This window comes from Rattus rattus, chromosome 10 (genome assembly GCF_011064425.1).
Source record: "Rattus rattus isolate New Zealand chromosome 10, Rrattus_CSIRO_v1, whole genome shotgun sequence".
Classification (NCBI taxonomy): Eukaryota; Metazoa; Chordata; class Mammalia; order Rodentia; family Muridae; genus Rattus; species Rattus rattus.
In genome coordinates, this window is record NC_046163.1 from 343,123 (window position 1) to 360,279 (window position 17,157).

At 52.0% G+C, this 17,157-nt stretch overlaps 2 protein-coding genes across 3 annotated transcripts in view; one reads left to right on the plus strand and one right to left on the minus strand.

Moving 5' to 3' along the window:
* Positions 1–3,199: 3,199 nt before the first annotated feature.
* Shisa4 (shisa family member 4) lies at positions 3,200–7,422 on the plus strand. Of its 2 annotated transcripts, none has more exons than XM_032915369.1 (5): positions 3,200–3,551; positions 3,893–4,064; positions 5,086–5,219; positions 6,226–6,393; positions 6,623–7,422. In XM_032915369.1, the coding sequence occupies exons 1-5, from the start codon at positions 3,479–3,481 to the stop codon at positions 6,667–6,669; spliced, it is 594 nt and encodes a 197-aa protein (XP_032771260.1). In that variant the 5' UTR covers positions 3,200–3,478; the 3' UTR covers positions 6,670–7,422. The 2 variants fall into 2 exon arrangements, with proteins under 2 accessions (XP_032771260.1, XP_032771261.1); XM_032915370.1 differs by lacking the exon at positions 3,200–3,551 and adding an exon at positions 3,679–3,706.
* A 4,980-nt stretch (positions 7,423–12,402) lies between these two features.
* Lmod1 (leiomodin 1) overlaps positions 12,403–17,157 on the minus strand; it is a 41,526-nt gene continuing 36,771 nt past the window's right edge. The window contains exons 2-3 of the mRNA XM_032915564.1: positions 13,809–15,308; positions 12,403–12,699 (exon numbers count right to left, since the gene is read on the minus strand). Of these exons, the coding sequence (XP_032771455.1) occupies positions 12,673–12,699; positions 13,809–15,308 (1,527 nt within the window). The 3' untranslated portion in view covers positions 12,403–12,672. The remainder of the gene's footprint in view (positions 12,700–13,808; positions 15,309–17,157) is intronic.

Sequence of the window (17,157 nt, forward strand, 5' to 3'; positions counted from 1 at the left end):
TTCCCCTTCCACTCACACCAGCACATCCGCCCGCTTCACCCTTCATCTTGGAGTCCACGCTGCGGAAACTTTGCTCAGATCGCTGAGAACGCTGCCGACAAGCAGGACCCTGGCATTCTGAGAGGTGCTCCTAAAAGACATTTTAAAGAGTACCCCTTCCTACCAGTGGCTGGGAGGCAGGGTGACGCCCTACACTGGCCAATACCTTTGACCTCCCCTCAAAGGTGCTGCCTCCTGCTACAAGAACAAATACAGAGAACGCTATTTTTTGCAGCAAGTCTTCACATCCACTCTTCAGTCTTTGCTCCATGGCCCCCTCAGGACTCGGGTCTAGTCGGTTGTGGAACTATAGCTCATGCTAACCACTCCATTCTGTGCTTCCCCATCCCCTGCCAAGGAGTACCAGTTGGGAAGTGGTGGGTCATTGCTTCCACCAGACTGCGTGTCTGCGGGCACGTTCCTACGTGAGTGTCCCAACCTGCATGGACACCCTAACCACTAACTCCTCCTAATCCTCCGTCCTAGAATTTCTCAAACAGAAAACCACGGGTGTAGCTGGGCATGGTGGTTCATGCCTTTAATCCCAGTGCTTGGGAGGCAGAGGCAGCTGGGTCTCTATGAGTCAGAGGCCAGCCTTCAAGCTCCGGGCCAGCTAGGGCTACACAGGAGAATCTGTCTCAAAAAGGGAGGTTGGGGGGAGGGAGTTTGGACTAGTGAGATGAATCAGCTGAAAAATGCAATTATTGTCAAGCCCGAAGACCTGAGTTAAATCCCTGGAACCTACATGATGAGAGGAGAGAACCAATGCTCACAAGCTGTCCTCTCACCTTGTGTCACACAAATAAAGAATGTTCAAAAAAAACAAAACTAAAGATACCGAATAATGCCGAGACAGGCGAGGCAGGACCTAAAGCACACATGCAGAACAGGAAGGACAGCCTTTTGCTGAGCACCTGTGGCCCGAGCTTGGTGACCCTTGTTTCCATAGAGCTCATGATAGAGGAGGAAGGACAGCAATGGCAGGCGTAGGTGGTACTGAGTCAAGACATGTCCTCGGCAGTGACTGTCCGACTGAAGTAGGCACTCCTGCCAGCCCATCTGTGGCTGGCAGCTTCCTTGTTCCCTCTCTGGAAGGAACCTACAAGACCACCCTTCTGTGATTTCCTTTTCCTAACTCACCGACGTTCAGCTTTGCCGCCCGTGACCTCTGATTCCCTCTCCCTGAACACCAGAAACATTTGCCGTCAGCCACCATCTGTAGCTGTAAGTAAGGATCCACCTATCTAGAAAGCATGGGTCTTACCATTTTCTTTCCCATGTACTCTTTTACCCTAATCCTTTAACATTTGGGTTATAGTCTGTGTTGGTAACATAATGATAAAAATATTTACCATTTTGGGATGGGCGTCAAAGATGGCTCAGCAGTTCAGAGCACTTGGTGCTCTTGCTGAAGAAGACCCAGGTTTGGTTCCCAGCGCCCATGCAGTGGCTCGAAACTGCCCATGAGTCTCGCTCCAGAGTATCAGATGCTCTTGAGGGCAACAGGCATGCATATAGCGCACACATGCACAAGCAGGCAAATAATCATACACATGAATATGTTTAAGTGTCCATGGCAGGAGACGAAAGTCATCATTACTCTGCCTTAGTTGATTGGTAGTCCTGGTCAGGGTGTTGCCTGCAGGGTGAAGCATGACCACTGACATTCTGTAACTACCTGTCTGGCAGCAGTGAAAATATGATTAGAAACTTTGGCTCCCTCTTGTTATTTCTCCCCCCACCCAACCCCTCAACCCCCCACCCCCCCCACTCCCACCCCCCCCCCCCCCAGAGCTGAGGACCCAACCCAGGGCCTTGCATTTGCTAGGCAAGCACTGTACCACTGAGCTGAATCCCCAACCCCTTTGGCTCCCTCTTTAGCTGCCAGATTATTGGAAGAATGGACCCCAAGAAATTTAGACTTTCCCCAGGAACTTCCAACTGGGTGAGGAATCGGTTAAAGCCCAGGGGCATCCAGAGGAGGAACTGGTATCCTGGTAAGAGATTTACAGTTTGTCAAACCTTGCAGGGGAGACTAGGAGCTAAGGCAGTGATGGCCAGGGGAATCACATTTTCCCTCGACTGCTTAGTTGGGCAAAACCTTTCTTACCCTCTATTGAAACTTTACCCTTACTTGAGGATCCTGAAGATGGACTAGACCTGTGTGCCCAGACCCCTCTTGGGGTTAGAAGCACCCTTTTACACAAGAGCCTAAGACCATCAGAAAACAGATATTTACATTACGTTCATATCAGTAGCAAAAGTGCAATTATGAAGTAGCAACAAAAATAATGTTATGATTGGGGATCACCACAGCGTGAGGAACTGTGTTAAAGGGTTGCCACGGTAGGGAGGCTGAGACTCGCTGTATTAGGGCTTGGAAAGGAATCGCTGGATTTCCTTGTTCCTCTTTCCAATGTGGCCATATTGAATAAATTTCCTTGTTGTTTTTCAGTATTAACTTGGTTATTTTAGTTGTCTTATCGAGGATGAGTGGCTAAACCTGGCTTGTTGGAGCCCAGGCTGTGACTCTAAGTCCTGTATCAACTCCACATGAGTTTGTGGAGGTACATTGGCTCTCTCTCTACCTTGAGACTTTCCACCTGTAACTAACTGTCGACTCTGATAGCTTATGTAGTATTTTTGCAGGCTTGCTCCATGAAGAAAAAAGAGTTTCCACTGTAAAGCGATTAGCTGGCTGTGTCTCAAGTGGCCTGGGCCACCCCTACCGGTGAGGAGTGAGGCTATAGTTGGAGCTGTCCATTCAGAGGGAGAAGGGGCCATCTCAGGGAGCCAGTGCAGCTGCCAGGGCCCAGGCCTGTGGGCACCGATGGGGACAAAGCTTCTCTGAACTTCCTCTCAATGGACGCCTGTTTCTAGGAATGGGGGCAGGGTGACGCTGCCCCATCCTCCCCCTGCAGGATGTCCAAGACTGGACACCAGAGCAGAGGAGGTTCCACACAAGGGAAGGTGCGGCTCTGCCCCTCCAGAGTTGGCCCATGAGCTGGTCATTAGGAGGTGGCACCAGGATCAGTGTTTCTGGGGTCTGGGATAATGATTGGTCTCAGGAGAGGGGCGGGCACAGGGTACTGCCAGGCCTCCCTGACCGCAGTGACCAGCTGTTGGCTGTGCCCTTAAGGGCTCAGACTGAAGGAGTCACCGCACTGTTGTGGACAGGGAGAGCAGGGCTGTGCCTTGGGGTGAGGGGGACCAGGCTGGTGCTGAGGCTGGTGGGCGTCACTGGTGGGCAGACTCCTGGGCGGAGCCCAGGCAGGGTTACTGCAGGCGGGGCGTTAGTCCCGCCCCAAAAAGGCGGGAGAGGAGCCAGAGCCTGGCCGCGGGCTGGGCGGTGCTGCAGCTCCCGCCGGCCGGCTTCGTCCAGCTTTGTCCTGCGGCCCCTTTTCCAGGCCGTCCTGGCCGCGCCCAGCCCCCTCCGGCCATGCCGCCCGCGGGGCCCCGCGGGGTCGCGCCACTCGCTGCCGTCGTCCTGCTGGTGCTTGGGGCTCCTCTGGGTAAGGGATGGAGAGCGACAGGAGATGGGTGGGGTGGGGCGGGATCAGGGAGAGGTTAAAGGGACCAGCCGTGTCCTCAGAGGCTATGCTCAGGCTGTCCATGTGCCCCAGATGCTTATGGTTGTTCTTGGAGCAAGAAGAAATGGCGCTGAGAGGTCAGGCGGTGGGAACCTAACCCCGGCCAGGCGCGGGGTGACTTCAGGGAGAGGGGGGCTTCTAGGGCTGAGCCCCTCAGGGTGGAAACAAAAGTGAGCTTTCAGCTTCCCAAGGCAGTGGGGTTGAGGGTGTCCAGAACTGAACGGGACTGGTGTCTACTGGGCAACCCCCACCCCTGCCCGCAGCACTGGCGAGTGAAGACTGCTTGTGGTATCTGGACCGGAATGGCTCCTGGCATCCGGGATTTGACTGCGAGTTTTTCACCTTCTGCTGCGGGACCTGCTACCAGCGGTACTGCTGCAGGGACCTGACCTTACTCATCACCGAGAGACAGCAGAAACACTGCTTGGCCTTCAGGTGGGCTGCGGACTCCCACTCCACCCCCTCTTAAGAGGCCTCCTGCTGGCTCCAATGCCCACCTCCACATTCTTAACTGAAGGAGTCACCAGTACTCCAAGTGGTGACAGAGCCGGGTGGTTGGTGTTAGTTACCATGGGCTTGCCCGGGCTGTCTCCAGGGGCTTTCTGGATCCTGATAGGTCTTGGGAGGGAGTTTGCTGAGTTAACACTCAAACAGCAAAGTGGCTTGGTAGGCAGTCGGTGAGAGGACAGGAAGACTTGGGGTTTGTTTCCAGGCTGGCTTCTTACTAGCACTGTGATCCACTGTGACACTTGCCCTCTATAGATCGTTGTTACCTTTTTGAATAATATGGAATTGCTAACCTGGCCTGGTGGCTCACACCTGTAATCCCAGCACTCAGAAGGCTGAGGCAGGAGGATCACTAAGGAGTTCCAGACCAGTCTGGGCTACAAAGTGAGACTATCTCAAAAATAATGCTACCGCCAAAATAGAAAGAAACAGAGTTGCCAAAATTAAAGGTTTTGCTGGTCCTTCCCCCATCCAGCCCAGGGCTGAGGGAAGGTTCTCAGGCAAGCCGACATGCTATTGGTAAGCTACACTCCTAGCCCCCAAATTAGTGGTTTCAAACTTTTTTAAAGGGAGCAGCAAGCATATAACATTGATATAAGAGAATTACAAGTTCTTGTGAGATTTGGTGATAATGGCCCTACATTATTTCAAAGGCTCCATTGAGGCCAACATGTTGTAAACCTAACCAATTAAATGGTAGATATAAAAGCAGGAGTAGGTGGGCACACTACAAATCCCAGCATGCCTCATACTAACTAGCCAGACAGCATAGCCTCCTGGGAAGTAGAGATCTCTTAGATCTACTAAACAGGGTGGGCAGAGTTAATCCCACAGGGAACCCTAAGTCTTAGCATGCTGTGGCTCCCTGCTGGCCAAGAGTTGGAGCCGGCACAGTGAGGAGTCCCTCTGTGAGTGTCGGAAGGTGAGAGGACCTGTTTTTTGTCTAAAGTCCCAAGACCATAGCAGGCATCGCCTCTGCTGTAATCCTCTTTGTTGCCGTGGTTGCCACCACCATCTGCTGCTTCCTCTGTTCCTGTTGTTACCTATACCGAAGGCGCCAGCAGCTCCAGAGCACATTTGAAGGTACGCACAGAGTCAGGCAAGATGAGTCTGAAATGGGCTGGATTGATTCCTGCACTGGGCACCAAAGGGGTCAAGGATTGGTGAATTCTGCAGTGGTGAGTTTCCGTATGCCCGAACATCGCCACCCAGAAATGCATGCAGGTGAACCCTTGAGCATTAGACTGCGTCTGTCCAGGAATGTATGGGAGCAGGCTACTGTGCCCTCGTGTGTGCGTGCACATGCACATAGTTACTGTGCCCTCGTGTGTGCATGCACATGCACATACAGTCGTGTGCGGGAATGCATCAGTTGGTGGCAAGTAAACTGTAGGCATAAACCTGCCTGTGGCCGAGTATATGAGGTGGGGTCCGCAGTAGTGGACAGTAATTGGGTGCGTTTCAGTACCTCCGGATGTATATTTGAGTGTTGTGTGTAACTGCCCAAGCCTGATAAACATGGGGTGATGGTACCATATGGGAGATCAGTGTGAGGGGAGGACTGGGAGAGGACCCCCTTAGCGGCAGCTGTGTTGGATGACAAGATACCAGCATTTGGAGCTGCCCATTTTCTACCCAAGTGGCGCTTCCCCAGGCCAGACCGCCTCCAGAGGGCTCTCAAACCTGCTTGGGGGAACAAACTTGGTCAACACAGACGGACCTGCTTAGCTTCATACATAGCTCCCTGCTCAACTCGGGGCAAGCAGGCTTTGGAGGCAAAGGCCACAAGTGGCCACTCAGTAGCCTGCCAGGCAGTCGCCAGAGTACTTATCTTGGTTCCCTGGATGGGAGAAGGTTTGCATAGCAGCCGGGTATTTATTTATTTATTTATTTATTTATTTATTTATTTATTTATTTATTTTTTCGTGTCAAGCCAGAAGAGGAAGGGCCTCCTGTAACTTTATTCACCAAATATATACCCCAAGTACACCAGGTAGAAAATATCTGGGAAGCACAGTGGGAAACCCTGGCTCGTTCGGTAACAAAAGCCAGCCGGGTATTTAAATGCTGACCCCTGTCCCTCTTCTAGGCCAAGAGATTCCGATGACAGGCATCCCAATGCAGCCAGTATACCAGTACCCCCCGGACCCCAAAGCTGGACCTGGACCCCCACAGCCTGGTTTCATGTACCCACCTAGTGGTCCTGCTCCTCAGTATCCTCTCTATCCAGCTGGGCCCCCAATCTACAACCCTGCTGGTAAGTGCACCGCCTGGAATCCTCGATCCTTCTCGTCCCCACTCCTTGCTCCACAACCTCCCTTACCTTTTTCCCTGGTAGAGTGCCTTTCCCAGGCTCCTTCTGTGTCTCCTTGGAAACCTCTAGGCATTTTTTTCTATGGAACCTGCACACCATGAAGGGGGTCGGGGGGAGTACTTCCTGTCTTCCTGTGTCCCACTGACCCTCATCCTGTCTCCTTGGTTTTCAGCTCCTCCACCCTATATGCCACCACAGCCCTCTTACCCAGGAGCCTGAAGAAACAGCTGTGGCTCTGCTGTCCCTTCCATGACGCCGTTTTGTTGGGAGAGTCCCCATCCTGTACCTGCATCTAGCCCTGAGGGTGGGCATGGGTCTTCTGGTCACCAGGCCCCAGGTCAAGCCAAGCCTTGGGCCCTGCTGAGGACAGAGCCCCAGAGAAGTGGAACGTGAGCTGAGCTGGAACCAGGCCGTGGATGAGGGGTGGGTAGGGAGGGCTTGGGATTCATGAGCTATTTTCACTGGGAGTAAGATGAGAGCCTGGGTCACAGTCTCTGTTTTCAAGTAGTCCCTCCTCCCAGGATCCCAATCAGAAAGGTGGGGCCCCTCCTATTTGCCCAGTTTGGGCAGAGGTGGAGACCGGTGGGGGGGGGGGCAGGGCTCTATCAACAGCTGGCCACAGCCCTTCCCTCTGGCTGCCCGATTGGCCAGAGCTCAGGCCTCCTGGATTAAAGCTGTAACGATATCACTCGTCAGTGGAATCATTGGCCCCTTCTCCTAACCCTGCCTTCTGCTGAACCCAGACTGCTGCCCGCCGCTCCACATTCCACGGCAGGGGAGGGCAGCGCCAGTGGGAGAAGAGCCCTGCCGTCAGCCCCATCCTGGGTAAAACCCCTGAGGATCCCTGAACTGTTTTCCAATGCTATCGGGGCAGATTTGTGGCAGCCAAAAAGAGGGCGCTCATGTGCTTCTCAGGGCCAGGCCTCTGAGACATCGAAGGCATTACCAGCTATATAAAGGCACCTCTCTATTTGAACGTGGGTCTCTTCACTGCCTGACCTTGAACATGCCTCTGAACATCTTCATGTATTGAATGGGGATAACAGTTGTCAGGAGGATACACACTGGCATTGAAACTATGAATCTATCCTTCCCTCCTGATCGGAGAGGCTCAGGACTCAGAGCCAAGTGCAGAGATGTGGTCCCCTAACACACTGGACTGCTTGATCCTCACGAGATGCTAAAGTGTCAGGTCCTACAGGCCAATGTCCCGGTCCATGGAAGCTAGGTATAAGGACTGTGAAGGCTACCTAGAAGAGGTGACCGGGGAGTATCAGTGGATGCACAGAGCTGTCTGCCCATCTTCCTTTGCTTGGATCTTTAAAGTCATGGTCTTTGTGCTCTCAGGACAACTGGTGACAGATGCAGGAAGTTCTGAGGTTTGGGGATGCTGGTATGGGCTGTGAGAGCCTCAGTCATGATAGCTAAGTGCCCTGCTACTAGGACTCACCCTGAGACCATTTTTAATAGTTTTGGGTCAAGTAGGGAAAATGCCAAGTTATCCAGTGTCCCCTACTCCCATTTCTCTAAGTTCAGCTTTTTTTTTTTTTTTTTATAACCACCCTCAGGAAATCTAGCCCGGTGCAGCCTCAAGTTTCTGGCTTCCAGCAGCCTTTATAGGCTCTAGGCAGGACCATTGTCCTCACAATGTCCCCAGGGCCCTCTGTAGCCACATACCCAGGGAGCACTACCTCATATCACATAGCCCAGAAGTGGGAACATTGGGGCCTGAGTCATAGACTCCCTAGAGCAGGGATCTGCCCCAGAGTTCACAGCTCCCCTCTCCTCAGTGAAGTCAAGGGGTCCCTGAATTTATCCCCTGAGCCTGAACCTTGTCACAGAGGGGCAGCTGATGCTCCTGGGGACACGCCTTGACCTACAGCTGCAGATTCGCTCTCTCTTTGAGGGCAGAGGGAAGAGATGGAGCTGGTATTACACCTTGTTTCTTCCATTAGACTTCAGAAGACCATCTCTGCCTGGGAGCTGGGAGGGGGAGAGGTGCAGGATACCGTTTCTGAAGGTGGGGGTGGGGGGATGTTAATGGGAATGACATAACGGAATTCATTGCCCTTGAGTCAGCAATCTGGGACCTTTGTAGGGTAGGATGGGAGGTTTACACCAGCCAGAGCTGCAGGTGGAGAAGGGCTATTTCCAGCTAACACAGCAAAGCACCAGAAATAAGAATTCTAAGGAGAAAGAGGAAGCATTCCAGTGCTGGGGGCAGTGGGTTGCAGACTTCTAGCATACACTGGAGCTTCTTCATGGAGGATAACATTCCATCTCCCTCAAACACTCCTAATTTCCAGCCTGCTGCGTGTGTCTCATTGGAGAGTAAACAGAGCCCAGCAAGACCTGGGGGAGCCTAGAGGCCTATATTTGCCCCTTTCCATCACTTAGCAATCCCCAAAACCACAGGCATGTCAGAGGAGCACTGGGGTTGGGGGGGGCAGATGGCCGTTAAGAACTAGGAGACCTCAGTGATGGAACCATGGTCTTGCTAGGATAGGAGGAGACATTGAACAGCCTCAGGGCTGGTGCAGGAATCTAGTTGGGGGGAGAGGTGTGCTTTTATAAAATGAATGAATGAATGAATGAATGAATGAATGAATGAATGAATGAATGGTCTATACACTGTATGCAGCCCTGAGCTTGCTTCTCAACTGAAGCACACACAAACCTAGACAAACGTGGACCTGTTCAGGTGTGTTTGTTTGTCAGGGGTAGAGTGACAGAGCTCCAAGGGGTTTGGGTGCTGTGAGGGGAGAGGGTTAGAGCAAAGACAACATGAGAATACCACAGGGGTCAAGGGAAAGTTAAGTGAGAAAGAGGAGGAAGCAGGGTAGCTGACTAGAAGGGAGGTGCACCTGAACAAAAAAGTCACTTCTGGCCTAGAGGGAAGAAGGGGAAGGAGGCCTGAAGGGGAAATGGGGAGGCAGGCCTGGAAGGGGGAGTTCCAGAAGAGGAGAAGGCTTTTGGGGCACTGACAGGCCTCCCAATGCAGCACCCCTGGCGCCTGACTTCCAGGTTGATTTCAGCTGGATAGCATCTGCTATCAGGGGCGGGGATTGTGCTCCGTCCTCCAGATGGCGACAAGAGACCTTGGTTTTCCAGAAAAGCTTGGTCTTGAGTGAGTGTCCCATGTCCAGATCTATGCCTCAACAGTGGTCAAGTAAGCGCGGAGTCCACGCTCCGCCCTGAGACCGGAGCCCATTGATTGCCATAGCTCATCATATGTTGAGCTCCAGTGACAATGTGGGATATGATATAAAAGCCTAGCCAACTGCCCGTGCCCACGTGAGGCAGACCCTTGTCCTAGGCCCGCCCTAGGGCTCTGGCTAGGGAAAGTGAAGAGCGGGAGGAGGAACTTCTCGGTTTGGGGGCAGTAGGCATGTAATGGAACCTCGGAAAGAACAGAAGGACGGATGCTGAAAAAGGCTGAGGTCAGGTGTTGCTTCTCTCGGATCTAGAAGACCTGCTCTCATGGGGTGGGGGTTGGGGGAGCGACCTGGAGTTGAGTCTGGATTCATTAACTTGAACGAATCATTTGCTTTCTTTGAACCTCTCCGCTCGCCCCTCCCCCGCGTAAAACGTAGCTGATAGATGGGGATAGATCTTTTCTAATGCTAGTTCTGACCTTCCTTGGTTTTAGGAAGGAAAAACCCGCTAGACGCGTGACTCGGGGTTCAGGTTCCTCAGGCGGACAGCAGAACTCGCGGAGCCGACAGAAACGCTTCTGCGAATCCCGCGTGTCCTGAGCTCAAGCATCCGCCCCGCACCTCGAGCCGGTCCGGTACCGCACCGACAGTCGCGTAGGGTGGGGCTAGCGTCCCTTCCCCATCTCTGGTCTTCTCTGACCTCCGCAGCCAGCTCCAGGTCCAAGCTTTAGGCTGCTCTCTGGAGCAGAAGAGCCTGGGACGCAGTTCTCCTCGAGGTGGCGCTGCGCCCCCACATCAGGTTTAAAGGCACTTAGAATTCTGTGATTACATCATTCCAGGCTTAATGGGCTCTGGGAGGCAGAGGGTTGGGGAGTGTGTGTGCCCCCAGCCCCCATCCCGCCTAAATCGTGTTTCCAGCTAAGTAAACAAACAAACAAGAAAGCAAAGGTGAAAAGTTCTAAAGGAGACTTTAAGTCTGGAGATTGGCCCGGTGTGGTAGGACACACCTTAAATCCCTGTGGAGGCAAACAGATGTTTGTGAGTTCGAAGTTAGCCCGCTTTACGTAGGGAGTTCTAAGTCAGCCAGGACTACATAGAGAAGAGGAAGATATCTATATCTATATCTACATCTACATCTATCTACCTATCATCTACCTATCTATATTTCTGTTTGGCTTCCAATGTCATTGTGAAAAACTCTCACTGGTCCATTTTTCAGCAGCAGAGAGGAATAAAGACCTCGGTCCTGCCTCTTATCAGCCATGTACCCATGTGAAGCTGATTAATTTCTATCTTCAAACCAGTGAGGCTACTGGCTTCCACCTCGCAGAGTTGGAAGATAAGCAGAAGCACCCTTAAGATCTACCTAGTGCCCTGCACCATCAGATGCAAGCTCGTGGGCTTGGCTCCAAATCACGATCTTTGAGATCTGGGAGCCAGCGCTGGGATCTCTCCTCCCCTGGGCAAGCCCATTACTTAAGCAGTAATGGGGTGGGGAAGGAATGGAATCAGAAGGTACCCTGGGATATGAGTAGGCCCTCTCTGATTTTAGCCAGACCTACAACAGCTATCCTACTTCCTTAGGGAGGTGGGACCCCACCCATATTCCAACTGCTTTGCTCTCTGCTGAGAGAGACAGAGACAGAGACAGAGACAGAGACAGAGACACACACACAGAGAGAGAGATAGACAGACATACAGACAGATGTCCGTGACCCAGAACCAAGGTGGTAGTTTCATGGTGGCACAGTAATCTTCAGGCCAGTAAGTCAGAAAGAGATCATGTTGGAGATGGAAACCAAGGCCTCCATGCTAGGCATGGGAGCTGACGCTGGACTTCGTCCCTAGTTGGAACAGTATTCCATGGACCCCCAGTGATAGCAGTAGTGGCCCTGCCTCCAGTGGGAGCATGCCCTAAGTCACACTGGTGTCCCTCCCTGAGTCACTCTGACTCACTCTGCCTTCCTTTGCCTGTAACTGCTGTGAAGAACTGGCCCTGAGCCTACAGTAGGAAGAGTCACGGAATGGTCATCCCTGAACGTGCCTTATATAGCCATCGCAGGGCCCTGTGTGACTCTCTGGCCCTGAGAACAGCTCTGGGCACAGATACGAGGCAGAGAGACTGGCGAGGAACAGACCTGCCACACCAGGTCGGGAGGTTGTCTCAAGAGTTCAAGCTTTCCCCCATACTGCCCTCTCTGCAGTGGTACCCAGACTCTAGGGACGATGTCTATGGTCACCTTGAATGGTTTGGCAGGGACCCTGAGCTTTTGGAGGCCTTCTAGGGAACCCGGGGTGAACATTAGAACCATTAACACATGAAGGAAAAGGTGAGGTATAGCCACTCGCAGCTAAAGGTTTGTATATATTATCAAAATCTTATGGAAAAACAGATATATAGCTATTATACAGCAGCAGGTGGTGTGAAGGAAACGTCTGCTTTGGCATCAACCCTTCAGGTCCAGCTGCTGTCTGTCTGTCTACTCCCAGCTGGAGCCCATCTTCTCTCAGGTACTGTCCAACCATGTCCGCTGCCCAGGCACATCAGATAGAGGCTTTGTAGTGTTCCCAGCCCTCCTGCTCTGCCTTCCGACTCCCTTGCCCTCCATCCTTCTACCTCTGCCCCATAGAGTGCCACTGGCCCAGCCGCTTGGCCCCAAGGGCTCCTCAGAGGCCTGAATCCTGGCCCTGGAGGCAGTGAGGCTGGGGTGGATATGTGGTCCCTGGGAGACATCTTTTCTGTATCAAAAGCCTCTGGCAGCATGCCTGCCACATGGGTTCTGGGCAGTGCCATCTTCTCTGTGACGTACTTAAAGGACTCCTCTCGTCCCGACACTTCACTCCAGCTCCAGGTTTCAAAGCAACTTTTGAAGAGCCTCAGAGACAAGAAAAGGAAAGGGAGAAGGGATGAGGTGTCCTCCCTCGAGCGCGGCCCAGGTCTCGAGCTCTCCCATGGTGGACGGGGCAGCTGCAACAGCTCAGCCAGGGTGGGGTGGCGGGGGTCTGTGTAGCCCTGGGACAAGAGTCTAGGCAGTCAGGCATTGGTACCAATGCCTGGCTGCCTGTCCTATTGAAGCAGCTTGGGCACCTCTACCTGTAAGGCAAAGCAGAGATGGGTTAGCTCAAGGAATCCAACACCGTACCCTAGAGTTTAAACTCACTTTCCGGGGTTGGGGATTTAGCTCAGCGGTAGAGCGCTTGCCTAGCGAGCGCAAGGCCCTGGGTTCGGTCCCCAGCTCCGAAAAAAACAAAACAAAAAAAAAAATAAATAAAAAATAAACTCACTTTCCTTCCCTGCCAAAGGACACCATGCAAACACCTCAGTATGTGTCTGTGAGGTGAATGTATGGTGTCTGTGGGATGAATGTTCTGCAAAAACCATATGCTGGGGCTGGAGAGATGGCTCAGTGGTTAAGAGCACTGACTGGTCTTCCAGAGGTCCTGAGTTCAATTCCCAGCAACCACATGGTGGCTCACAACCATTATGAGATCCGATACCCTCTTCTGGTGTGTCTGAAGACAGCAACAGTGTACTCATATACATTAAATAAATAAATCTTTAAAAGACAAACCAAAACAGATGTCAGCAAGAAGCCTCTGGATCACAGCTGCCTTTCCCTCTATGTTTTGGTCTTTAGTCACAAATGATGGTGGGGAAAGCCAAGTGTCCAGTCAGAAAGGCAAATGTTTCTGGGCTCTATCACTCACGTGGGACTGGCAGGGAGGCAAGGATGTGAGAATCGAGAGATAATGAGACAGTCCTGTGTCCAGGGCACTGGGAGTTAAAAGCATACCCTCCTAGGGGTGACCTTTAGGATAGACTGGCCCATGGACTTGGGCTGATCCTGAGAGTGAACAGAATAGAACAATGATGGCTTTTGTTTGAAAAACCAGAGCATAGAAAGGCCACGTGCCAGGACCTATGGCAGCCTTGTATATATAGGGGCTGCTTCTCCATTTCTAGGGGAAGCAGGTTTCACCACAAGTGGAGAAGGCAGAGAACAGAGTCCAGAGGAAGAGCGAAAGGTCTTCCCTCTAAGAGAGATGATGTGGCCTGTTGGAGGCTGGATGGCTGAGAGGCCCTGGGAGTCTGAGGCCCTGTGGCCTGACACGGGCTCCTCCGTGTGTGTTCCCTGTGTACCCTGCCTTATCCAATAAGCCTAGACCTGTCTTGGCCCCATAGCCACGCCCACCACCACTTGCCTTCTTCAGCTGCTTAAGGTTGCTGGAACGGATGGCAGCCAGGAGTTGGTCACGTGAGTTCTTCTCCTGGGCAGGGAGCACTTTGTCTCCCATCTTCCTCTGGGTGGCTGGTGAGAGTGAGTTCTTTAGGTTCTCCATGATAAGGGGTGGGGCCAGTGGAGGGGGAGGGGGAGGCGGGGCTGCTGGGACACCCGCTTTCTTGGGTGAGTTCTTTGGAGCAGACTTTGGGGATGGCTGGGGTGAAGGTTTGGGGGAGCCCTTGGGCAGAGCCCCGACCTTGGGTACCTCCAGCCGGTCCTTCTTCTCCCCACTGGCTTCCTGGGCCTGCTTTTGCTCTTGCAGCCGTTTCTGTCGCTGCTTGTCCATGTTTCGGCTAAGCAGATTGGTGACGGTCATCCGGGGTCCAGCCAGCTCAAAATGGTAGCCCAGCTTGAGTAGGGTGGTGTTCTCCTTGAGCAGCTTGGCAATCTCCATCTCCGTCTTGCCCCCACAGATGTGCCTCTGGTTGTGAAAACGCAGCTCCGTCAGCGTGTTGTTCTGGAGGAGGGCCCGGAAGATGGCCAGGATGCCTTTGCCAGTGATGTGATTGGAGTCCAGGTTGAGGCTGGTGATGGTCTTATTGGCCTTCAGCATGATGGCAATGGCAAAGGCCACGTGGTCGTCGGCCCGAGTATTGGCCAAGGCAAACACCTTGACCACGGTGTTGAACTCCAAGGCCTCGGTAAAGCGGACTAGGATTTCATTGGTGATGCAGTCTGAGTTGTTGACGTTCACCTCGGTCATCTCTGGGTCATTGTTCTTCACCTTCTCCAGAGGTTCGTCAAATATACTGGGAGCTGCTTCCTCTTCTGCCCTGGCTTGCCCGTCAGAGGGCTTGCTGGGGCCGCTGGGGGGCTGCTTCTCTCTGGTCTTGCCCTCTTCTCTGACTCCTTTATCAGGTTGGGTTTCTTCCTTCTTCACTTTTTCGTCTTCCTTTCTCGAGTCTCTGCTCCCACATCCTACGCCCTTGACCTCTGGTTTCTTGTCCCTATCTTCGCGTGACTCTTTCTGCCTCCCGTCCTCCTGTCTCCCGACTGTGCTCCTGTTCTCTGCTGTTGGCTTCACCTCCTCTTTCTTGCTGGGCTCCTTTACCTCCTCTCTCTTCTTGTCTTTGTCTCTGCTCAAGCCTGTGTTCCTGACACTCCCTGTCTTCTCCTCTTCCTTCTTCGTGGCGGCGCCTGCCCTTTCTTCTCTGCCATCTTTCCCGGCTTCCTTCCTGTCCACCGCAGCCCTGACCCTGCCCTTGTCAATGCCCCTGATGACCTTCTCCTCCTTGGGCTTCTCACTACCTCTGCTGTCGGCCTCCTCTCGATCCCTGGAGAAGCTTTTCTTTAAAACGCCCTTCTTCGGCTCCTTGCCCACGTCTGAGTCCTGTCTGGGGCCTAGGGCCTTTCTGCTGGCATTGCTGCCCTTGTCCTCTCCGTTCTTGGCATCGGTCTTCCTCCCCACTTGCTTGCTTTCCTAAGAATTCAGAAAAGAAAAATAAGCACGCAGAGCTGGCCACAGAGGGAGGGAGAGAGCGCGTGTACGGACCAGCCAGGGAGGGCTTGTATAAGTGCCCTTGAATCTCTGAAGGACGTTTCATTTGGGGAAGGTTGACAGCCTGCCTCGGTTGAGTTCTGTAGAGGCAGGACTGGGTTCTGGCCTCAAGAGAGTGGACTGACATCAGACTCATGGCCTCGGGTTTGGGCCATGTGTACATGGAAAAAACATGCCAAGAGATCAGTTCCTCCACAGAGTACCTTAGGCCTTTCCAGTCATGGGTGAAAATTTAGTTTCCTGCTACACACATGGTAAACTAAGGAAAACCACTCTTGCCAGAAAAATCTGTCTTGTTTATAGTGTTGAATGTTTATAGATTTGTTTGCATTTATCTTTTCTTTTTTAAAGGTTTAATTATTGGGCTGGAAAGATGGCTCAGGGGTCAAGAAAGACCCAGGTTCAATTCCCAGCACCCACGAGGAGCCTAACAACCATGTGTTGCTTCAGATGCCTTCCGTTGGCCTCCTTGGATACCAGGCATGCAAGTGGTACCCTGAACACACATGCAGGTAAAATGCCTATACAAATAAGATACCATAAAAAATATTTTTAAAAGACTTATTTATGCTGGACAGTGGTTGCTCACACCTTTAATCCCAGCACTAGGGAGGCAGAGGCAGGTGGATCTCTGAGTCTGAAGCCAGCCTGGTCTACAGAGTGAGTTCCAAGACAGCCAGGGATATACAGAGAAACCTTGTCTCAAAAAACAAACAAACAAACAAAGTAAGAAGAAGACAAAACAATAAACAAACTTACTTATTTTTGTGTTTTATGTGTGTTTGCCTGCATGCTTGTATGTATACTACATGCCTGCAGTTCCTACAGAGGGCAGAAGAGGGCACTGGATCCCTAGGAATTGGAGTCACACAAGGTTGTGAGAACCCATGTGGGTGCTGGGAACCCCATCTGGGTACTTTACAAGAATAGCCTGCCCTTTTTTTGTTTTGTTTTGTTTTCTGTTCTGTTGTTTTTGAAAGGTGTTGGGGGTTGGATGTTGAGGCAGCTCAGTATGTAGCCTTGGCTGTCCTGAAACTTGCTATGTAGGCCAGACTGGTCTCAAACTCACAGAGATTCACCTGCCTCTGCCTCCCAAGTGTTAGGATTAAAGGCATGCAACACCATGCCTGACCAAGAGCACCGAGAGCTTAGCTACTAAGCCACTTCTCCAGCTCCAAGTTTATGCTGTAATATACATTAAAGAGGGCGGTAAGATGGCTCAGAGGCAAAGGTACTCACCACACAAGCCTGGTGATCTTGTGATCCCTAGATCCCATGGTGAAGAAAACCAGTTCCTAAAAGTTGTCCTCTGAGCATACTGATGTGTGCACTCACAAGCACACACACACTGAGTATAAGACATTAACTGCAGGAAAGTGTCAGTTAGCTGACTCCTTGAGTGTCTGGCTCCCCTCGCATTCATTCTGCATTCATAGTAAGTGCTTAATATCCTTCAGTCTAATCCTGAGGGAGTCAAGGGCTTCGGATAATGAATTTTGTAAGTGTGTGTGTGTGTGCGTGTGTGTGTGTGTGTGTGTGTGTGTGTGTGAGACTAAGGATCAAAACATGCTAGGCAAGTGCACCTTCCACGGAGCTGTACCCTCAGCTGAAGCCAATACATTTGCAAAAGGGGAAAATGTTGGAATGATCAAGATAATGTTGCTAACATTTTATTTTACCAGCCAAGTTTATTTCTAAATTCTATTCTCTGTACCTTTGAATGAATATGTGTGCATATATATACACATGCACACACCCTTGAAATAGAAAG